This window comes from Rhinolophus sinicus, chromosome 3 (assembly GCF_057876585.1).
Source record: "Rhinolophus sinicus isolate RSI-liver-muscle chromosome 3, RSI-T2T, whole genome shotgun sequence".
Classification (NCBI taxonomy): Eukaryota; Metazoa; Chordata; class Mammalia; order Chiroptera; family Rhinolophidae; genus Rhinolophus; species Rhinolophus sinicus.
Window position 1 is genome coordinate 104,064,439 of NC_142503.1, and position 24,147 is coordinate 104,088,585.

The 24,147-nt window shown below is 46.7% G+C and overlaps 1 protein-coding gene and 1 pseudogene across 4 annotated transcripts in view; both read left to right on the plus strand.

Annotated features, from left to right (window-relative positions):
- Positions 1-324: 324 nt before the first annotated feature.
- LOC109449559 (ferritin light chain pseudogene) lies at positions 325-850 on the plus strand (annotated as a pseudogene).
- A 2,063-nt stretch (positions 851-2,913) lies between these two features.
- Positions 2,914-24,147, plus strand: part of CELF6 (CUGBP Elav-like family member 6) — a 30,613-nt gene continuing 9,379 nt past the window's right edge. The window contains exons 1-3 of one of the 4 annotated variants that reach the window (XM_019735985.3): positions 2,914-3,569; positions 7,237-7,319; positions 16,246-16,294. In XM_019735985.3, coding sequence (XP_019591544.2) covers positions 3,308-3,569; positions 7,237-7,319; positions 16,246-16,294 — 394 coding nt within the window. In that variant the 5' untranslated portion in view covers positions 2,914-3,307. The remainder of the gene's footprint in view (positions 3,570-7,236; positions 7,320-16,245; positions 16,295-24,147) is intronic. The other 3 variants (XM_074328227.2, XM_019735983.3, XM_019735982.3) reach the window with 3 other exon arrangements.

The window sequence follows — 24,147 nt, forward strand, 5'->3', positions numbered from 1 at the left end:
CTATATGATATCAGATAAAGTAGATCTCAGAGCAAGAAATTTATCAAGAACACAGAGATAAATGTGTATGCACCAACCAACAGAGCTGCAAAATATGTGAACAAAAAACTAATATAACTGGGCAGTGTCCTTGTCAGTCCCTCAGATCTGTCTCTAGCTTCAGCAGTGTTTGGACAGAACAGACCCAGGGATGTCCCTCTTCCAGTCTCCAACCACCTTCCAACTTCTTTTCCAGTCACAACCTTCAGAACCATTTCAGCCATCCTCAGCCTCCAAGACCAGCCAACACCATTTTTTGGCTTAACCCCTTATTGCTGAGCAACCATGAGCCCCCAAGTTTGTCAAAAGTATTCCAGCAAGGTGGAGGCCACCATCAACCACTTGGTCGACTTGCATCTGCAGGCCTCCTACACATATCTCTCTCTGGGCTTGTATTTCAACCACAACACTGTGGTTCTGGAGGGCGTGGGTCACTTCTTCCATGAGTTGGCCAAGGAGAAACATGAAGGCGCCGAGCATCTCTTGAAGATGCAAAACCAGTGTGGTGGCCACACCCTCTTCCGGGACCTACAGAAGCCTTTCCAAGATGAGTGGGGTAAAACTCAGGAAGCCATGGAAGATGCCATGGTCATGGAGAAACCTGAACCAGATCCGTTTGGATCTGCATGCCCTGTGTTTTGCCCACACAGACCCCCATCTTTATGACTTCCTGGAGAGCCACTTCTTGGATGAAGAGGTGAAACTCATCAAGAAGATGGGTGACCACCTGACTAACCTCCACAGGCTGGTTGGCCCCCAGGCTTTGCTAGGCAAGTGTCTCTTTGAAAAGCTCACCCTCAAGTACCACTAGGACACTTTGGAGTCCAGAGGCCTTTGAGGGGCCCCTCTGCATCCCCCTAGTGTTGGGCTTCTGCCTGAGCCTCTCCCTGAAACTACTAGGCAGGCTTCTAACCACCCTGGAGCCCCCTCCCATGCCATGGACCAAATTGAAACAATTAAAACTTTTTGCAGGAAAAAAAGAAAGTAGGGCCAGCCTGGTGGCTCAGGCGGTTGAAGCTCCATGCTCCTAACACCGAAGGCTGCTGGTTCAATTCCCGCATCGGCCAGTGGGCTCTCAACTACAAGGTTGCTGGTTGGACTCCTGCAGGGGATGGTGGGCTGCGCCCCTGCAGCTAGCGACGGCAGCTGGACCTGAAGCCGGACTGTGCCCGCCATGGCTACTACTGGGGGGACAGCAACTTAAGTTGGAAAAATCCTGGAAGTGTACACACTGTACCCCAATAAAGTCCTGTTCCCCTTAAAAAGAAAAAAGAAAAAAGAAAGTAATATAACTAAAAGGGAAAATAGATAAAATCACAATTATAGTTGGAGACTTCAACATCCCTCAACAGTTGATAAAACAACTAGACGTAAAGTCAGCAAGGATCTAGAAGAACTCAACAATACCATCAACTGACAGGATCTAATCAGCTTTTATAGAACACTCCACCCAACAAGAGCAGAATATACATTCTTTTCAGATACCAACAAAACATTTACAAAGACACATCATATTCTGAGGGTCATAAACATCTATAAACAAATGCAAAAGAAGTGAAATCATACAGAGCATGTTCTCTGACCATAATGGACTCGAACTAGAAATCAGTAACGGAAAGATAACAGGAAAATCTTCAAACATTTGAAAACTAACCAATACAATTATAAATAATCCATGGGTCAAAGGAAATTTAAAATTACATCGAATTGGACGAAAGTAAAATGCTCTAGTAACCCATTTCGTAATCAGGTAATTACAAGAAGTAACTTTTGTTAAAATTTAAAAAATAATATTTTTTTTAAAAATCACAATTTATTTCTGAATAATATTTTGTTGATTCCAATTGCTATTGCTGCTCTTGAGAGTTTCTCAGAACAGTCAGTGGACACAGGTTAGCAATTTTACTTGAAAAAAGACAAGAAAAAGTTTTGTAAAATAAATATATAATTTATGAATTATTTATCTTTATTGTATTACTCCTCTGTCCAAACATCACTGGCCCATCAAGAGAATACTCAGACATGAGCAAGAGTAATAAAATTCCATCAGCTCTGATATTTTGCCAACATTCAATCATATAAAAAACAGCTTTACATATATTTTTATTATGAACATGTATTTGTGAAAATGAGACGCGAACATATTTTATTGAACAAATTTGAACTCATTTTACATCTTTTAAATATATAAACACACTGTTTGTCTATTTCCATTTCTTCTCTTGCAATAGGCCCTGCAGATGTCAGGGGCGGGCCTGGTCCTAACCTACTGGACCCTCACTCAGCTTCGTTTTCCAGAAAAGGTGGATAACTCTTTTGAGCTCACGGAATTGCGATGAACTAGGCATCTGAGCAAATATGGCTAATAAGTTCTCTCACCCTCCTGAGGAGGAATCCGAGTTCAAAGAGTGTTTTGGAGTTTTTGTTTTATTATTTTTTTCTTTCTTCAAAAATTTTTTTAAAACAGAGGGTGGGTGCAAGGAAGAACGTGTTTGAGGCTCGTGGGTAAGGAAGTGGTTGAAGACACGGAAGAGAGATGTGTGATGGGGCGGGGTAGGATGGCTCGGAGGAACTGGCTTTGGGAGTGTGAAAGGGAGAGGAATCCCCATCCGCCCCCGCAGGAAAGGTTCCTGTGATTAGAGGTGTGTGTGCTTGTGTGTGTGCTTGTGTGTGAGGAGGGGTGTAGCTCCGACTCCCGCAGACGCATGACGAAGCTACTTCCCCTCACGCGGTCTAAGGCGCACACGCGCGATTCACGGCCACGCCCGCACATACTCGACACACACAGGGCATCCGAAGGTCCGGTTGCCATGGCGAGCAGGCGCGCGTGAGCCCAGCCGCCCCTCCGCCCCCGGCCGAGCCCGGTCAACTCCAGCTCTGATTGGCCGCTGCTTCCTCATTATGCAAATCATTTGCGTAGACTCGGCGGCCAGCTGCCTGACGTCACCAAGCACGGGGGCTGGGGCTCAGGGCTCGGCTCCGGGAGAGCTCCGGCGGGAGCCCAGAGAGAGCGGAGCGGGCACCTGAAACCAGACCCCAGCGTCCGGCAGGCTCGGCCCGGGCCTGCCCCGCCCCCGGCCCCGCCTCTTTCCAGCCCGCCCCTCCCCTTTTACGCCCCTCCACCAGGGACCCCGCCCCCTGTGCAGCCCCCCGCCCTCGCTGCCCGGGCCCCGCCCCCTCCCTCCTGGCCCTCGCCACCGGTCCAGGGAGGGGACGGCGGGACAGGCAGGACCGGTGGGACCGGCGGGAGGGCGGGCCGGGCGGGGATATGGCCGCGGCGCCCGGAGGGTCTGCACCGCCCGCCGGCCCCGGCCCGCGCCTGGGTTTCAGCACCGCGGACAGCGGCATCGGCATGAGCGGGCTAAACCCAGGTCCTGCGGTGCCCATGAAGGACCACGACGCCATCAAGCTCTTCGTGGGGCAGATCCCGCGGGGCTTGGACGAGCAGGACCTCAAGCCGCTGTTCGAGGAGTTCGGCCGAATCTACGAGCTGACGGTGCTGAAGGACCGGCTCACCGGCCTCCACAAAGGTGCGCGGGGTCAGCCCAGTCCAGCCCAGCCCTGCCCAGCCCTGCCCAGCCCTGCCCAGCCCCAATCCGATTAGAGTGCGGCCCAACCCAAACTCCAGCCTCAACCGCAGCCCCAACCCTAGCCCTACCTAGGGGCAGTCCAATATCAGCCTCATTCAGCCCAGTATCCTCCCCAGATCACAGAACCCCTAACCCAGAATTTTCTCTGTTGTCCTTCCTCTGATCATCACTCTGGTCCTCTGACATGTTCTCAAACTTCCTACTCGTCGCCTCTCACATCCCAACAGTCCCTGCCTTTCAGTTGGACCTCCCTCCATTCTTTCCATTAGACATCCCAAAGCCTGGAATTTGGAAACTTATTCCACCTTCTAGGTCTCTAATACCTTCAGTCCTCCAAATGCTGGACTCAATCATTCCTGAACACCTCCATCTGATGCCACCCCACTTAAGCATAACCACCCACACACATCTTGAACTTGCACCCCTCATTCTGGCCTCCAAGCCCAGCCAAACTCCAGAGTCTTCGTTTGACTCTTAGACTGCCACCTTAAAATGCCACAGATCCAAAGTCTCCCCTTCTTCAGAACCCAGGCCTAGTGAACTCACAAAATCCAATTCCCTTCCCAGGGGGCTCTCAGCTCCAAATTCCACCCTGATGTTTAAGAGTAACTTCCAATCTCTCCCACCCCTTGCCAGAATCCCAACACTGTCTGCCTCTGATTTGAGTCCAGAACCCTAACCTCGGCTTGGAACTCTTGCCACCTTGTGCCCCCTCATCTCAGGTTTCCTCTCAGCTGAACCGGCACTTTTTTCATCCCCTAATCACCCCAATCCTGTGCCTCAACTTTGCCCTTTATGGCCTCCTCTTTTCCCTTCCTCACGGGCTGGTCCTGGACCACAGCCTGTGGGCCAGAGACTTAGGGTGAGTCAGGTTGAAGAAGCAGAAAAGGGGTCTTCTCCCTGCCCCTGCTAGAAAGACAGAAGCATCACAGTCCTGTCCAGCCACACCCCTTTCTTCCTGTAGAGAGAGGGAGGAGGCTTGTTTACATGCAGAAAAGTGTTTCCAGGCTGGGCTGGAGTAAGAGAGCCAGAGTCACATGTCATACATGGATGGGGGAAGGAAACGATTTGAGGAGAAACAGTTTATCTTTCCCTACTTTCACCATGCTGTGGTTTCAGGATTTGGGGGAGGGAAAGTTCACCAACTATCCTCCATGATTTTCCTGGGAGAGAAGTGGTAGACCCTGGATAACAGCTAAAGGTACTTCCCTAAGGGAGCTGTAATCAGGCTTCCTCCTCTTTTCAATTGGGAGGCCTTGGGGAGTTCCTAGTGACTTCAGGAAAATAAACGCCCATAGAAGATCTGGGACCAAGTAGGTAGCATCTCCTACCCTTTGGGGTGGGGTTATTTTAAACACGGCATGAAAGGACAAGAGCATAACACCCAGATTCCTTCTAATGCAGTCTGGCTGCCTGGCTGTCCTCCATCCATAGCAATTTATTTTCTTATTTTCTAGACATTTATTTCAGTATGTAAATAGAAGCTAATTTGGGGGGTCATCTTTACAATATGGGAAGTGTATAGAATACCTTAATTCTCACTCAAACATCATCAGAGTGTCTGGACTGTTTCCTCATATTCTCTCTCTCCATTTAGTTCTAATTTTTCCTGTTTTTTCATTCACCCCTCCCTCAAGCCATGTTTCTCTGTCATTCCATCCTTCATTCTTCCACCCCCTATCTCAGGTAGTCCACATGGGCTCCTTTAGGCAGCAGTTGGGTCCCTGAGCCTTTCAGACAGGGCCCCAGCCCTGCCCAGTTCTGATGTCAGCTGATATGGCTTGGTGGCAGAAGACGGAACAGAGAAGTAAGCGTACTCCGATGTTTGGTGATTTAGCCCCAAACCAACCTGCAACTCTCCAAGGCAGATTGCCTTGCAAGATGACCAGGGAGGGTCTCCAAGTCAGCATCTTTCCCACCCTCTCCCCAGCAACAATGACGTCCAAAAGCCAGTGACTCATTTTCCTTTTGATGGCTGGGTGCTGAAGGAGGCAGACACAGTGCTCTGAAAACAACCTCAGCCTAGGAGTTAAGAGATTCTAAACCCTATCCTGCCACTGACACACTCTCTGGGCTTCAGTTTCCCTATTGATACGATGAGAATTTGTCCCAGGTAAGGTGCCATTAACTCAACAAACAGTAAATATCCACCCACCTTAAGGGGGAAGCCACATAGAAGGCATTGGAGAAAAGCTCCCATTTGCCTTTCTAGTCCACTGAGGTCTAAGTGGAAAATTGCACCAAGCTCCTAAAGGCTGCCCACATCCACTTTCTCTTCCTTCAGCCTTTCTCCTTCCTACACTCAAAAGGCTCTTTTTGAAAATGCAGATCTTACCATGCCACAACCCTGTTTAAAACCCATTAGTGGCTCTCCACTGCTCTTAGAAAAAAGTTAAAAATCCAGACTGAGGTGTACAAGACTATAGATGTCCTGATACCTGTACACCTCACTGGCTACTCTGCCTCCATCCACCAATCTCCAACCATACTAGCCTTCCACCCATTTCTCCAACACACTGAATTCTTGACTCAGTCGTCATACGTGGCATTCCCTCTCTTGAAATAACCACCACCCTTCTTGTCACCTGGTTAAACCCTATTTGTTATTGCAGACTCAGTGGGCTCTTTGCGACATTCCTCAACCCTTTGGATTCAGTTACATGCCCCTCGTGATCCTTTATATAATCCACACGAAGGCATAGAATGTGTCTGTCTTGTTGCCACTTTATCCCCAAGCCCATCATAATGCCCCACCATAAGTAAGTATTCAGTAAATATTTCCTGAATGAGAGCTCAATGACTGTTGGAAAGGAAGAGATCCCTACCCCAGTGTTTCCTAATAGGCCACAGGTTCTGAGGCTGAACAAAAAGGGGTAGGACTTTTGGTTCAACCCAGACTCCTCTTCCCCATAATCTAGTAGCTCTTCTAGAGAAGTCAGATTTGGGGCACAATAACCCTTTAAGATGCCCTCTCTAGTAACCTTGGGAGAGCTGACAGATCAAGCTCCTTGGATGGGATTGGAGGTCCTGGAAGCTCCCACTTACAGGAAGCCCTTAAGCCAGCCCTATCGTCTAAGCTTCAAATTATCCCATTCCTCAGCTTCAAACTTGGAAGAGGGAAGTGTTAGAAAGGAGTTGTGGGGTCCTGGACTTGGATCCCAACCTTCCTTCTCCTCTTCTACCCCCTCCCATCTGAAACTGAGTTGGGAAGGAATCAAGGCTGATTCTGGGAGACTCTGTGAGTGTGAATCCAAAAAGGAAGGGGCAAGGCTGGGCTTAAGGCTGAAGGCAAAGCCGCTTAGGGAGGTTTAACCCCAACAGGATTTATGGCTGGAGTCGGGAGGAGAGGTGTGGGATTGTATGAGCATGTGACTGGGTGTGGGGACGCATGTTCCCTAGGCAGGAGGTCAAGAGCAGATGAAAGGGAGCCAGAGCCTGGGACACAGGCACGTGAAACCCCTCATTTCAGAGAGGGTAGGAGGCAGAAAAGAAGCAGTGTCCTTGCTTAAAGGAGAGTGGCCTTGAGTTTGTCAACTTAATGGAGTATTTCCAGGAAGAGTATTTGGGGGTTTCAGGAAACCCCCTGAGCCAGCCTCTTCCTCCCCAGGCTGTGCCTTCCTCACCTACTGCGCCCGGGACTCTGCTCTCAAGGCCCAGAGTGCACTGCACGAGCAGAAGACCCTGCCAGGGGTAAGTCCACCAGGGTTGGGGGGTGGGAATCACCTCAAGCTGGGGACAGGCCCTACGTGCATGCCAAAGCAGCACGTAGGAGCTGGACTGAAACCAGGAACTGGCAGCAGAGCCATCTTTCTAGGAGAGGCTTACCTGTGCCCTGGACTGCTGCTACAGGTTCTTCTTCTGGCTGAAAGAAATGGTTCCATCCCATCTTTGAGGAGAGGCATCAGTGTGGTAGGCTACACTGGAATTCACCTACCTTGGCTAAAGTCATGGTTTCAGGTGTCATTTGTCACTGGGGTGAGCATGGATGCAGATACATGGCTTAGGGCTCTTCTGGGCTGGTATCCCCTTTTCTCCAGTTCTCAGGTCCTTAATGGCACGCCCCTCTGGTCATCTTTCTGTAGTGTTTTTTTGGGGTGCCTTGACTCATCAAGACTGCCTTCTCTCTGCACCTAAAACACTTGGCTGAAATTAAGAGAGACCTGATTCTCCGGGCAGCCAGGCCATTATGTACCCATGACACCTAGTACGGCTTTGGCTAATGGCTAGTCACTGGACAAAAGGCAAAGAAGGACCTGTTGACCATGTGGCAGGAAGAAAGTGGCGATTGTTAGGAACTAGCATGAGTTCACCAAGAGCAAGTCACACTACCCGTCTTCATGTTCTCTTGTCCAAGGAGTGATGCGTCTAGAACAAGAGCAGTATGCAAATGTCTTGGGCAGGCTAAACCTGGGACTATGTCCAGTCCAAGGCCTCAGATTTAAGAGGGTCATTAGCCTACCAAAAAGAGACCATGACGGGATGAGGACATAATATATACATGGGATTACAGTTTAAAGAAATTGGAGCTAGTTAGCTGGAGAAGATAGGGGGGGTTTTACTAGAGAGGCATCCTAATATAATAATTAATAATAGTCGTTTTTGAGTCTCACAGACCTGGATTTGAATCCCCGCTCTTCCATTTACCAGTTCTGTGTCTCGGGATACATTACTTAGCCTCTTGGACTTCAATTTCCTCATCTATAAGTAGTGGGTGATACTAACGCTTAGCTCACTGGGCTTTCATGAGCATTAACTGAGGCTTAGCAAGTGCCTGGCACAGAGTAAGATCTTGATAAATATTACTGTTGGAGGTGGGGGTAATCACCTTCAGATTCTGAAGAGGGATTTGGTTTTCTATGGGTGGTCCCAGAGGAAAGGATCAGGATCAGTGGGTATACAACGTGTGGCAATTAAGTTTGTGAACTTGTTCAAACGATGTTGCTCACCTTTTTTGATATCAGAGGGATTATTCGTTATGAATTTGTACCAACTGCACAAATAGTTAACCAAGTTTCCTATTTGGAAGTGCTGAAAAGGCTGCGTGAAAATGTGAGATGAAAACGATCTGAACTTTTCACCAACAATTCATGGCTCTTGCATCACCACAATGCACCAGCTCACACGGCTCTGTCTGTGAGGGAGTTTTTAGCCAGTAAACAAATAACTGTATTGGAACACCCTCCCTACTCACCTGATCTGGCCCCAATGACTTCTTTCTTTACCTGAAGATAAAGGAAATATTGAAAGGAAGACATTTTGATGACATTCAGGACATCAAGGGTAGTACAATGACAGCTCTGATGGTTCCAAAATTGCTTTGAAGGGTGGACTAGGCACTGGCGTCAGTGCATAGCTTCCCAAGGGGAGCACTTTGAAGGTGACCGTAGTGATATTCAGCAATGACGGATGTAGCGCTTTTCCTAGGATGAGCTCACGAACTTAAGTGTCCGATCTTGTAAAGAACAGAAACACTACCTTCATCTCAAGCTAAAGAAGTCATTTCTTTGAATTGGAGCTGTCCAGCAACGGGACACACTTTGCCTAGCGCCGAGCAAGCTGTTAATGGGGTGTCAGATCCTAGAACCAACCCTAATAATTGAAGCCTCACTGTTGAAGATTTAGTGTCAAGTAACACCAACTTATCACTCTCACCAGTCCCCTGTGTGCAGGCTCTGGAGTCACACAGACCTGGGCGTGGATCCAGGCTTCACTCACTAACTCTGTGACACTGGGCAAGTCTTCACCTCTCTAAGCCTAAGCTTCCTCATCTGTCAAATTGAACTCCTGGGGCTGTTGTAATAAGTAACTGAACTAAGTCATATAAAGGGCTGAACCCAATACAGGTTAGCTGGTGGGGGTAGTAGTAGTAATAGTAACAGCAGCGTTAGTAGGAGGAGGAGGAGAAGTCATTCATCCAACCATGAGAGTAAATGACTTCTGTGGCTAGAATTAGAATTAAGTGTCACCGAGACAAGCCGTAACATTCCATGTGAGAAACAGCGTGGTAGAGGTGCGGAGACAGAAGGAGCAGGATGTGTGTGAAACGGGGCTGGAAGTGTGGGGGAGGGCTCCCGTGAGCGTGGGCCAAGCTGGAGAGAATCCACAGAAGGATCCCCTGGTTAGAGAGGAAACTTTGGATGCCAGGCTGAGGAGTTTGGACTTTATTCTGAAAGCAACTAAAAGGCACTGAAAAAATTAAGATGAACTTTGGGAAAATAACACCCCTCCTCAACCCGCCACAGGGCTCCACAGGATAAGGGGTACCTGGAAGACTACGAGGCTAGGAGCACCTGGTATAAGGGCTGTGAAGCCCTGGCCTCCTGGGATAATTTGTGGGGAAGAAAAGAGAAATAATAGTAAGTAACGTTTATGGATTCCAGAACTTTACATATTCGAAGTCATTTAATCCTCCGTGAAGAAGGTATTGTTATTGGCATTCCCATTTTACAGATGAAGAAACTGAGTCATTGAAAAAAGGTGACCTGCCCAAGGTTATGTAGCTACTAATGGGAAGATATAGGTTTTGAGGCCAGGTAGTCCGGCTCCAGAACTCATTCTCTGTTATCTGAGCCAAGGTGGTGACAGAGTGGGGTCTGGGGTCTTGGAGGGGTTGGTGACTGAATATAGCTGCCCCCTCCCACCCTTTCATCTACAGTCTTCCAACATTGCCTGGCCTTCTCTGGCACTGCCAGGATTGGCTTTGTTCCCCCTCCCCAGCTTAACAAAGTGAAAATTAATATTTAATTATTCTCCTAAATGAAAATTGATGGCTCCATTGGCCAGCCCCAGCAACATCCATGCCATCAATCTTTCCTCTGGGCCTGCCAGGGGCAGCAGCAGCTTTATTCAGCTGGCCTCAGGCCCACCAGAATGGAGGGAGGAAGGTGTCCAGCTTTCTCTAAGCGCTGGGTCCCAGGTACAACTGCCATCTTCTGGAGAAGAAGAAACAAAATCAATCTCGCTGCTTCTGGAGACAGGCAGGACTGCCAGTGGGACGAGGAAATGCCAAAGAGAAATCCTGAGCCCCTCGGGGAAATTTCATGGGAACTGCTGCACTGGGACCTCCACCTGCCCTGTGCTCATTTCTGTCACCTATCAAAGCTTGGCTCCCTACTCAGGATTTCCTTCAAACCTCAGTGGTGTGTCCCATCTTCTTCAGCTTCGTCCCTGTGACGCTGGAGCCACTTCCTTCAGCCCCACTTTAGGTCCCAGAATCCACCTGCAGATGGTGAAGCCCAACTTCACCCCCACCTCTGGGACTGAGAAAGTGCCCCCTTACTTGTGTATCTCCCTGCTTATGACTTCCTTTCCTTTGGGCATCCATCCCTTGAACACTATGAAGGAGATGGACAGACTGAGTACATTTGCTCTTGCAGTTGTGCCCTGCACAAAACAGCTTGAGTGGAAAGAGCAAATGGGGGGCAAAATCCAGCCATGCTCTGCTGACCAAGCCATGCACATTATCACAGGGTTGTGTCAGCTCAGAGGAAGACGCACGTTTTTTCTAACTCACACAAAGGCACTGTATGTGCTAGCAGATGCCCAGTGAGTGAGTCAAGTCTTTGCCCTCAAGGAGCTTCCAGCCCAGAAATAACTCATTACATCTCAGTGGGGTTTACAACTGGGTACGTAAAACACGCAGCAGGAGTAAAGAGGGAGAAGAAACTTCATAGAGGAGATGCCATCAGAGCTGAATCATGATCATAATTCATCATGTTTGAAGGTCTAACTCCTAAAAGACAAAGGCCACTTCTGGAAATCTGTGGACAGTGTGAGAACTGGTAGAGAAGGTGTCCAGCAAAGAGAGCTAAGGCTCTCCGTGAATGGACAGTATCGTGTGTGTTGGGCAGCAGAGAAGGCAGGACTCACAAGTTCTGACTGCCTGTCTCAGGATCTTGGGATTTACTGGGAGGCTTGCAATGGGGAACCACGGGTGGGTTTTAAACAGGGAAGAGTGAGGGACTGGTTTTAAAAGACCACTCTGGCTACAGGGTGAAGGTTGGCTTGGAGAGTTAGCACCACTGGCGGGAGGATGATGCTTTAGGATGGTTGCTTGAGTGCAGGTGAATGATGATGCTGGCCTGGAGCTGGGCGTGGGGCAGGAATGAGGCGGAGAGGATGCACTTGAGAGGTATTTACCATATGCCTATAGAGTCTAGAACCATTGGCACTTGGTTGAATTAGAGGAGGGTTGAGTAGAACAAACTGCTAGAAGTGGTGAAGTTTGCTTTTCCTCTGCTCTGCTCCTCCCTGCACCCGTGACACCTCTCTTACACCCACCAGTGGTCCCTTCTCTGGGGAGATTCTGAAAACACTCTTCCCGTGGGGGGGGGGAAGGGGGGAGAGGCTGAGAGCATGAGTGCCGAGTGGAGGAAGGAGTTGGCATTAGCACAGAAGCACCTGAAGAGGGCAATGCTGAGCCTAAGGGCAGGAATTTTAGGCAAGTGAAGCAGGGAGAAGGGGTGGGGTCTTGCCTTCCCTCTGCTGATGGGGGCAGAAGCATCAAGGCCCCGCACGTGTACATGCTGACTGCCGCCTTCCCCTCTTCACTTCCTGGAGTAAATTGTTCTCTCCTCTCGCTGACATTCTGTCCCTTGATTTCCCCTCCAGGACTGGGCTCTGAAGCAGACATGAGCCTGCACGCCACCTAGGAAACTCTCAAGGGAATAGGTGCAAGCCCAAAGCAAGAGCTCACCTGAGGTCCCGTGACAAGTTCTTGGCCAAGGAGGCAATGCCTTCTTTTCGTCAAAGAGGAACCATGGTTACCTCACGTCCCTCCCCTGGCTGTGGCAGGAAGGAAGCAGGGTAGGCTTGCCCAGGCCGTTCACGTGGGCAGCTCTCTTTCTCCTCCAGCCACAGCATACCTAAATCCCTTGCCACCTCCCCGTGGGGACTGGGCCCAGAGCACGGGGGCACTGCTCTCCCCAGTTCTGTCCTCATCCTCTTGGGCTACTCCCTTGAGGACTTGTCCTGCACCTCCAAACTCCCAAACTGCCAACCTCCCCAACACCAAAGCCGTAAACCTGAGAGTCAGCCATCATTTCCTCTTCTGCCTCAGTCCCATACCCACCAGGATTTTAATCCAGTTAATTCTTCCTAAACGTCTCTTGAGTCTGTCCGTTTCCAACTCCCCTGGCCCAGGTCACCCTCCCCCCTTTCCTGTATCACTGATTTTCCTGCCTCTGATCTTTCGCTTTCCAATCTTTTCTCTGGATGGTGACAGCTTGTGAGATCTTCCATAAGACAGCAAGGACTAGATTATTTTGCTTAAAACCCTTCCCTGGATCCATATCACCTTTGGAATACAACAAAGTCAAATTCCTTGTCGTGGTTTTCACAGCCTGCCCCGATCTGGCCCCTGCCCACCTTTCAGTTCCATACCCTTCCATTAAACAAACAAACAACCTGTATTACATCTGGTGCACCTACTAAGACGCAGCCATTGTCATTTTCACCACAACCCTGGAAGGTAGGACCATGATTCTCCTTTTTACTAATGTGTATTGAGGCTCAGAGACCTTAGAGAAGTTGCCAGTGATGGAGCCAGGATTTCAATCCATGTCTGTCTGACTCAAGTGATTTGTTATACCCAGGTTGACTCTGTGCCAGGTGCCCACCAGAACCCTTGCTCCTTCAGACTGGCAGCTGCCTCTCCATACCCCAGGCACCTGGAGCATTCAGCCTCTAGCCCTACCTCTCCCATTATCGTCACATGGCCCAGTGACCCCAGTCCTACAAATGACCCCCCAGGTCAAATCTGCCTCCTCCACGAAGCATCCCCTGATCAGCGTCTCCAGCTGGAGTCAGCCTCTCCCTGAGCTCATTACCGTGCACTTCTCCTAAGGCCCTGCTCACTCTGTACCCCATTACTTGTTCATGTCTGAAGAATAGAGTCGAGCAGCACAGCACAAAAATCATGGCCTTCAATGTCAGACAGAACTGGAGGAAAATTCCAGCTCAACCACTTACCCACCATGTGTTCTTGGACAAGTGATTATCCTCCCTCAGCCTCAGCCTTCTCATCTATAGTATGGGGACAATGGTATTACTTGCAGAGAGGTTGGACGGAATTTAGAAACAATGTATGTCAAGTGCCCCAGGAAGGTCCTGGCGCATCCTAGGTTCTCAGGAAATGGTGGCATTATCTTCCCGTCTGTGAGCTTTTGAGGACAGGGTCCCCAGGGTCATCACTGTCTCCTCCAAAGGACCCATACTGGGCATCTTCACAGAGTTCAGGAAAGGCTGGCAGCATGCCCCACTGGTGAGAAGCCTAGGTGCCCAGCCTCTGAGGTCTAGACTCTGCCAGGTCCCTGGGAAACATGTATGTACCACCTAATGCCCACTCTCCATCAAAGGGTGGGGGGGAGGAGGAAAAGGGCGTTCTCCAGAGCACCGATGAGCTCCATCTTCCCAGAAAGCCAGCTGGGAGGCAGCTGCCATGGAAACCACTGCTGTCACATGTGCTCATCACTCTAGGCTCCAGAGAGAAATTCTCAGGATCTATTTAAGAACTAATAAAATAATGATGGTCTCGCTCGCCCTCACTGCCCCCAACCTCAGGTTTCTACCCTTCTTCCCTTCTCCCTCTCCACTCTCCTCCCTGCCTTCCTGCGTCCCCTTCCTGACCCGTTATCTTCTCATTTCCTTCCCATCTCCACCAGTATTTCTCTTTCCTTGTCCCTTTCTAGATCTGTCTCTTATAGTCTCTCATCATTTCTGTCTTCCTGTGTCTCTTCATCTCTCTGTGTGTCTCTGCTCTCCATGGCTCTGTCTCTTGGTCTCTGCTCCACAGTCACAGGTGGCCATGCCCAGCGACCGGTCCTGTCCTCCTGGTCCCTGGTCCAGGCCAGCCCAGACCTGTCCAGCTTGCCCTGATATGCTTGGATCGATCTGTCATCCCCTCTAGACTGCAGCCCGAGTCCTATTGGTGTCTCGACCCCCACCCGCAGCCTGGGACACTGCAGGTGCTCCACCACCAGCGGGTGGGCGTGTCAGAGTGTTTAAGAACCTGAGCTTTGGGTGGGAGGGAAATTGCACAGATTCAGGCTTCGTCTGTTTTCCTTCCTTCCTTTCTTTTTCCCCCCCAATAAACCCTCCCCACTCCCCCACCCCCAAATTTGATCCAAAGGAAATTGCTCAACTGTGACTGCCAGGGCGTTACCATGGTTACTGGGTAGCACTTGTGGCTATGGTAACAGGAAGCTGCCTGTTGTCTAGGCAACGAGCACATTGGTAGAGGATGGAGTGGCCCGTGATTGGTGCAGAAGCAGTGCATTTCCTGAGGGGAGGGGGTCAGATCATCACCTTCTCAGGCCAGATGGGCATCAGTACCCCTTCTCCATGACCAGGAAGGCCGCTGTTCTTTCCTCCGGGCACTCAGCTGTCTGCCCCCCAACAATAATTTCTCACATCCTACGCACCCAGCTCTTGGCAGTTTACAAAGACCTTTTGCATCCCCATTATCTCATGTGATCCCCACAACACCCATGAGAGGAAGGTGAGATGGGGATTCCATCATGAATTCTCTTAGGGTGGTTGGGGGATGGGAATGTGTGGGGTGTAAATTGACAACACCTAAGAGCTTTTACAAATTCAATCCCCAGCTTGAGAGTCTGATGTGGTTCCCAGGTAATTCTTGTCCACTCCTGATCAGGGAACCCTTGAATTAAAAGGTGACATTGGTTGGTGGGGGAGGGTATGGGGAGGAGTCAAGCTGCTTTTCAGGTTTATATCTTGGATGACGGGAAGGATCAAGTTCAGGCAAAACACTGAACTCTGGTTTGGCTGTGTCACGTGGAAGGTGCCAGTGGGACTTTCTAGTTGGGATGTCCAGCAAGCAGCTGGACACTTGGGTCTGAAGCTCAGCGGGGAGGGAGGGCTAGAGATGCAGAGCTCTGAGTCATCCCCGTGGGGACAGCAGCTGTGCTGTGGGGTGTGGGTGACAGTATCCAGGAAGAAGAGGAGGAGCAGAATGAGCAGGGCTGAGAAAGACACCCTGGAGAACCCCAACATCGTCAGGGGAAGCAGGGCCCAGGGAGGGGGCTGAGGGGTAGACACAGAAGCTTGGGGAAGCTTTTTCCCATTTAACAAAGCGAATCTGAGAGACGTTGGCTTATTGGAAGTCATACAACCATTAAATGGCAGAGTCGGGGATAGACAGCGCTAAGTCTGATTCTCAGATGGTTTAATCTAAATGACACATAGAATTATATCCTCAATTTGAGGCACAAAACACAAATCTGCAATATCATGTTTACGCTCCCACCCAATTCCTCTCACCCAAAGCCTTTAAGGGAGTCTAGGAGCCAGAGGCACAGGCTTCATGTGGTCCCTGCCCAGAGCCCAAGGCAAGAGAATCTCCTTAGCTTCCACAGTCTGTCCTGCTCTTGACAATGAGCTTCCTATCACCCAACCCTTCAGTTTCCAGCACCTTCTAAATTCCTGGATTTAAGGCAGGAATCCTGGAGAAAATCTGTAATCCCAGTGTGAGAGGGGTAAAGTACAGAGTTCAGAGGGGCCAGGGCTTAGATCCTGCAGAGTCCGGGGGTGGAGAAGCTGGGGGTCCCTAGGGCCAGGCAGTCATGCTGACTGGGAGTGTTGGTCTGATGTCTTTCAGATGAATCGTCCAATTCAAGTGAAGCCGGCTGCCAGTGAGGGCCGAGGAGGTAACTTCCCTGCCTGATGGACCTCAGCGTGTCACCTGTGTAGGGGATGATGGGCCCACTCCTGGAATCAGTCCTACCCATGGTTTATTACTAGAGACTCCCTGGGTCAGGGGGTCAAATGATGTCCAGAGTTGCTCAGCACCAGAAACAGCTAAGCCATCCTAGCTCAAACTGAGAAGGGATGGGGTCCAGGATCCCTAGACCCAGAAGAGGCAGGAAGAGCTTAAACCGATGCTGCAGATAGAAGAAGGGAGCTCTTGCCACCTTGCCCCTCGAGAGAGTTCATTCCTGTTTTTCCAGGTTCTCTTTGTTTGAAGAACAGGGCTAGAGTTACTCTCCTTTCCCAGATCCTCCTGATTACAGAGAACCCAGTCCTCTTGAGGGCGAGGCCACTCATTCCCTCATTGCAGTTGCCTGGCTACTCATGGTCAAAGATGAGGCTGGTACGACAAACTTTGTAGGCCATATTAAGGAATTTGACTCTAGGCTGAAGACCATAGAACTACTTTGAAAGTTTTTTAGTGCATTGCTGGTGCACAAAGACCAATGCTTCTTAAGAACAGGAGGGGTTGAGAGCTTGCGCTTTCAGACAACCCGCTACATTCTGGCCACTTCCATGCTGGAAAAGCAGTGCTAGCTCCTGGTATCAGTTTTTGGTGTCTTTCTCGCTTTTGGGTCTTATATTGCTTGTCACCCTCCCTGATGTCTGCTGACTCTCTCCCTTGGCTAAGATTCTCCCTGCCTTACTCAAGATCAGCCACCATTTTGTTAGGTGAAAGAAACTGCTCAATGTCATGGAGACAACGGAACCCAATTGACAGACATTTATTAACCCTACTAACTCTGCACACCCTCTCAGAAATCATGCTCAGTACGAGGGCTTCTGGTAGCTTCCTGGTTCCATTGTGGAGTTCTTTCCTCCAAAAAATCGTACTTTCATCCTTCTAGATTCTCTGACCTCTGTTCTCTGATTCTTAATTTCTGGTCAAGATGTCACCACCCCTACTTTGCCTCGAAGAGGTATTTCCAAGCTTCCTCCTCCCCTCCACACACACATTCTCCTTTCCCGTCTCATTCTTTCAATTTGTAAGAAGTCCCAGGCTGCATACCAAACCTCTGGGTCACCTGTCCCAAGAATTTCTGTTTCTTGGGTAACTGTTAGGCATCAAGGCCACTGCTGGCCATCTTCTATGCCCTGCCCACAAACACTAGACATCCCATAGCTGAGAGTCCTGCTGAGAGTACCCGAGTGAGCTAAGAAGCAGACAGGTTGGGATGCCATTTATTCAACCATCCAACCAGCAACTTACTCCACATTAGGAATACAGATGTGAGCAAGGCAGACCTGGCCGCTGGCCTCATGGAGCTCTGCGCTATGAGAGGATGTAGACAAGTCAACAAGGGGTTACAATTCAGTGTGATCAGTGCTTTTCAAGTCCTGGGGGTACTGTCGGGACACAACCAAGGGGCAACCAGCTTAGTCTGGGAGGTCAAGGTGGGCTCCCAGAGGTAGAAGTATTTGAGATCTCTAGGACGAGCAAAAAGTAGTGAAACAGAAAAAAAGAGTAGGGAGGAGAAAGTGTTTCAGGCAGAGAGAATAGAACGTACAGAGCTCGGAAGAACATCAAGCAACTTGGAGTCTGGTTTAGGAACTAAGTCCACAGTGCTGGGGGCACGCCTGCCGTTTGGAGTCCAACATCTTGTCTGGGTTGGGGCAGCTGCACAAAGGAAGCTTCCATGCTGACAGTGCTTCTGGTTGGCTGCGTCCCTATGTCCTGGTCATCTGGGCCCCAACCAATGGCATCAGCCTAAGTTTTATCATTTTTCTCTTTCTTTTTGTACAAGTGTTTCAGGTGTCACATCAATGGTAAATTCTGTGCACGTAGCATCTCACCTCATTACCTGTTTATATTCGAGCAGCTCAAGAGAGCAGGAAAAGCAAATCTAGCTGAAAAGAGGTCTGCCTGGCAGTAGAATTCATAATTTTAGTAGTGATGTGTTACACAGATATTTCTTAAGGAGCATATACACCACAGATGGCTCTTAAGGAGCATATACTCCAAATGCATCCATGGATAATGCTTCTTGCAGCTTTGGATGGCAAGATCTCTCAATTCCGCCCTGCTCCCGCTCAGCGTCACCAGATGTTCCCTGACACATATTTGGGAGAGAGGAGGCATACATGTATTAAGTCTTCTTGGAGAACAGTTGGGCCTTTATAATTTATAAATATTTTACTACCAACTGATCTGTGTTACATAATCTTGTTAGTAATCAAAATGTTTTCCTTTTCTTCCATGTTGTCATCTCTCTCTTCCAAAGTGAGTTTAGCTCTCTGCTGAATTTTAACACAAATTAATGTTTTAGAAACTTAACTTTTAAAATGGTGTTGGATTTTGCTTTTGAAATGTAACATCTGACACCAATGTGCGACATCTTGTCCCATTCAAATCTTGTCTCTGTGATCCCAGACATTCTGTAAACATTCAGAATTAATGGTCATACCTGTCCTGATATATTTAAGCCTGTGAACCTGCGTGTTTTTTATTCCTGAAGTTAAATCCCTTAGTTTATGATAGTTGATTAATAATGATTTCTATATCTGATAAGAATACTAGTATCAATGTAGACATAATCCAAAGATTATCAAGGCAAACATAATCTTCCAAAAGTCTGCCATTTTCTTGGGATTATTAGATTTTTCTTCCCATAAAATAGGGATCACCAACTCAAATTCTATAGGAGTCAGGTGAGTAAGCCTAAATGGGTGAGACAGACTATCATGATTTAATAAAAAAATTACATTTTAATTATATTAAATGTTGGCAGCTAATTCAATTTTTTAAATAGAGCAGCATATGAGAATCTAACCAAACCTATCAGGTTTGCTTCTTTGGCCCAAAGACTTCCATTTTTTCATCTGCCATACAGAGTTTTCTATTGTGCACACATGAGCTTTTAGACAAAAATAGTTACTTTCCATTCTGTCTCTTGAATTTTGATGCTAGTGCAACAGGATAGTATCCCTCTTATTTTTAATCAATAGACATGAGACTTGTGGTTGAAATAACCTATATTTTGAACACATTGTATATTGTATTACTTTTAGAAGTCATGGGTAACACGCACATTCAATGCTTACAGTGCAATACCAGTAGCAACACAACAGGATCTGCCTAAGAGGAGATGCTAGGCTCCTCTTCTTCCATGGCCATGCCCTGCAGCTTTTCCAGCACTCAGAGTGTTAGATGGGCATCCACGTCCTCACGGACTATATTATAGCAGCCTTTGAATGTATCCCAGCCAGTTCCCATAAATTCTGCAGCTAAATTCATACTGTTCATATATTCCATACTCCATGCCTCTATTTTACATCTAGGGGCACTGAGCAGTATATTCTTAAGGAAAAAATGCACCTAATTTTCCAAAATAAAATTATCTCCAATTATATTAAAGACACTATATACGAGGTGTGATCAAACAATATGGTGAATGTTTAAATTAAAAAATTTATTACAGTAAAAGACACATTGCCATTAATTCCCCTCCAAATACTCCCTCTCACTTTGAACAAATTTATCCCACTGTTCTTGCCACTTTCTGAAGCAGTTCTGATAGTTATCTTTCGTGAGTGTCTTTAGTTGTGCTGTCATGGCTGCCTCCATGTCCTGAATCATTTGACTTTGGGGAAGAGCCAGAAGTCGCATGGTGCCAGATCCAGTGAAAAAGGTAATGTTTTTATTTGACAGAAATTGCCGTATACCAGAAGCGAAGTGTGACACGGAGCATTGTTATGATGGAGGATGATTTACATCACACTTTAAAACACACCTTCTCAGAGCGGCCGGTTAGCTCAGTTGGTTACAGTGCGGTCCTCTTAACAACAAGGTTGCCGGTTCGATGGGCCACTGTGAGCTGCGCCCTTCACAACTAGATTGAAACAACCACTTGACTTGGAGCTGATGGGTCCTGGAAAAACACACTTAAAATAAATAAAAGTTTAAAAATAAATAAATAAATAAATAAATAAATAAATAAATAAATAAATAAAAGTTAAAAAAATAAAAAAACAAAACACACCTCGCAATTGTACCTCACACCTGACTGACTGCACCAAATAAGTTGAAACATGTCAGACACTGTTACCAAGGTTTGACACTTCGCTATCCGTTATCTGTATTGAAGATCCCTGCCTTTTTGTTGGATGGCCATTGCCAGCAGCATTCACTGCATTTGCTGATTACAACGGAAAGGCTCCATGTCACACATCACTTCTGGTACGACAATTTCTGTGAAATGAAAACAGTAATACAGTGTGTCCTCATCCACCGTATTCCCGATCTGGCACCATGCGACTTCTGGCTCTTTCCCAAAGTCAAAATGATTCAGGACATGGAGGCAGCCACGACAGCGCAACTAAAGACACCCACGGAAGAGGACGTCCAGAACTGCTTCAGAAAGTGGCAAGAACGATGGGATGAGTGTGTTCCAAGCGAGCGGGAGTATTTGGAGGGGGATTAATGGCAATGTGTCTTTTGCTGTAATAAATTTTATTTTTAATTTAAACATTCACCGTAGTTTTTTATCACACCTCATACTTTAAACATACGTAGTGCCAAAAACTTTTCCTTCAGCATTTAGATTTATTTGAATGTGAATACTAAAATGTTTTCCTGGACAAATATTTAAGGTTCGTGTATTTGAAAATGTTAACCACAAATTATATGAGGCCAGAGCTAGAGATCCCCAAATCCCTCACATTATGGTAACTAAATAGGTCTATTTTATTTGCTCTTCAGCACAGAGACTGTGGTTGATATTTCCTAGCTTACATTATCTCTACTGTGGAAACACTAAAAATAAGTTAAACTGTAAGTATCAATCTTATCAGAAAAGCATTTTTTAGTCCTAAGGCAAAATCTTCAAAATCATTGAACTCCTGTATTCTTTCCTGTCTTTCAAATTTCATAACATAAAATCAATAAATTCATAAATCACAATGGTGATTGCTCTGCTTGTTCCATTCCCCAAATTTGCTGTATTTTTTTACTCAGCAAATATTTATGTATCTAAAATGACCAAGGTACAGAAATAGGTTAAGTAATCAATCTATGCACTCTTTTTCCCTTACTTTTTAACTCTAAAATTGAAAACATTTTTTGAGGTGAGGAATCTCTTTTTTAATCTTGAAGTTTCATTTAACTCCACTCTAAAATCCAATTATTGTTTTCATATAAACCCTCTTATCCCCATCCTATAATTGTTTAAGTAATTCTGCCTGAATTTGCAAGGGTTTGGTTAAATATTAGCCTGAGTTTTGAGTAATAAACATATATTAGTATCTGACTAGGTGAGCCATCTTTTCCAAAATTTTTCTAGGATTCTATTTTATTCAGCGTTTAACAACTAAACTTTGAGTTGAAGTTAAATTTTGAGCTAGAATTTTCAGAATTTCATAAAAGTGGGACATATCCTCTGATCAAAATCAAATATGGATCTTAGTAACAACGATTCTATTGGTCAGTTGACACTCATATCTATCTTCAATTAAATACTTATTTAATTCTAAAAAGTATTCTTCCAACTGACTGGATATGTTTCAACTGTACTGCTTAAGATTTTACTCAAGTTAATGTTTCACTTCCTGAAATGCATTCTACCTATGAAGGTAAAGAGAGCTGCTTCCCTTCAGTATGGCTCAGAGCAGGTCATCCAAAGCTGATCGTTTACGCCGTGGGCATGGCTGAACCGCTGACAAGCCCTTCAGGTACAGGTGTACAGCTTACAAAAAGAAGAGGCATCGCGGGAGGCTGAAATTCTTCTCTCTTAAGGGAACACGGAAGCCCAATCTTGGTTTCCCTTTCTTACTCATCTCCTGGCTTTCCTGGATCAGGATAAAGATACAGTTCTTTCTTGGTCTAATTTCCTATTTTTTCAACTATCCTTAAAGCTCTTTTTATTTTTTCTAAATTGTGGTAAAATAGACATAACAAACTTTACCATCTTTACCGTTTTTAAGTGTATAGTTCAGTAGTGTTCAGTACATTCACATTGTTGTGCAACCAATCTCTACAACTTTTTCATCTTATGAAACTCAAACTCTGTACCCATTAAACAGTCATTTCCCACTTACCTGTCCCTCCAGCCCCCAGGTAACCACCATTCTACTTTCTGTGTCTCTGGATACCTTGTATGAGGGAAATCATGCAGTATTTGTCTTTGTGTCTGGCTTGTTTCACTTAGCATAAGGTCCTCCCTCAAGGTTCATCCATATTGTAGCATATGTCAGAATGCCTTCCTTTTAAAGGCTGAATAATATTTCATTGTACAGATCACATTTGTTTATCCATTCATTGATTGATAGACATTTGGGTTGCTTCCACCTTTTGACTGTTATGGATAACACTACTGTGAACATGAATGCACAAGTATCTCTCTGAGACCTTGATTTCAATTCTTTTGGATATACACTCAGAACTGGTACTGCTGGATTACATGATAATTGTATTTTTAATTTTTTGAGTAATCACCATACTGTTTTCCATCATGGCTATACCATTTTACATTCCTACCAACAGTGTACAAGGGTTCCAATTTCTCTACATCCTTGCCAACAACATTAGTTACTTACTGGATTTTTTTTGTTTGTTTTTTGTTTTGTTTTGTTTTTGGATAACAATCATCCTGATGGGTGTGAGGTACTACCTCTCTGTGGTTTTGATTTGCACTTTCTTAATTTGTACTCTTGTTGAGCGTCTTTTCCTATGTTTGTTGGCCCTTTGTATATCTTTTTTGGAGAAATGTCTATTCAAGTCTTTTGCTTATTTTTAAGTCAGCTTATTTGGTTTATTGTCATCATTGAATTGCAGGAGCACTTTATACGTATATTCTGGATACAAACTCCTTATCAGATATATGATTTGCAATTATTTTCTCCCATTCTGTAGGTTGCCTTTTCACTCTGATTATGTCCTTTGATGCACAGAGTTTTTAATTTTGATGTAGTCCAATTTATCAATGTTTACTTTTGTTGTCATATCCAAGAAATCATGGGCCAAATGCAAGGTCATGAAGCTTTTCCCCTATTTTACATCTAAGGGTTTTACAGTTTTAGCACTTATGTTTAGGTCTTTGACCCATTTTCAGTTAATTTTTGTATATAATTTAAGGTAAGGGCCCAACTTCATTTTTTTTATTTTATTTTTTTTTGCATGTAGATGTCCAGTTTTCTCAGCACCATTTCTTGAAAAGACTGGTACTCTTGTCAAAAGTCATTTGATCATATGTATGAGGGCTTATTTTTGGGCTCTCTAGTGTATGTCACTGATCTGTATGTCTGCAGTTATTCCAGTACCACACTGATTACTGTAGCTTTAAAGTTTTGGTGTTTTTTTAAGATTTTATTGGGGAAGGGGAACAGGACTTTATTGGAGAACAGTGTGTACTTCCAGGACTTTTTTCCAAGTCAAGTTGTTGTCCTTTCAATCTCAGTTGTGGAGGGTGCTGTTCAGCTTCAAGTTGTTGTTCTTTCAGTCTTAGTTGTGGAGAGCACAGCTCAGCTCCAGGTCCAGTTCCCATTGCTAGTTGCAGGGGGCGCAGCCCGCCATCCCTTGCGGGAGTCGAACCGGCAACCTTGTGGTTGAGAGGATGCGCTCCAACCAACTGAGCCATCTGGGAGCTCAGTGGCAGCTCAGCTCGAGGTGCCGTGTTCAACTTTAGTTGCAGGGAGCGCTGCCCACCATCCCTTGCGGGAGTCGAGGAATTGAACTGGCAACCTTGTGGTTGAGAGCCCACTGGCCCATGTGGGAATCGAACCGGCAGCCTGCGGAGTTAGGAGCATGGAGCTCTAACCG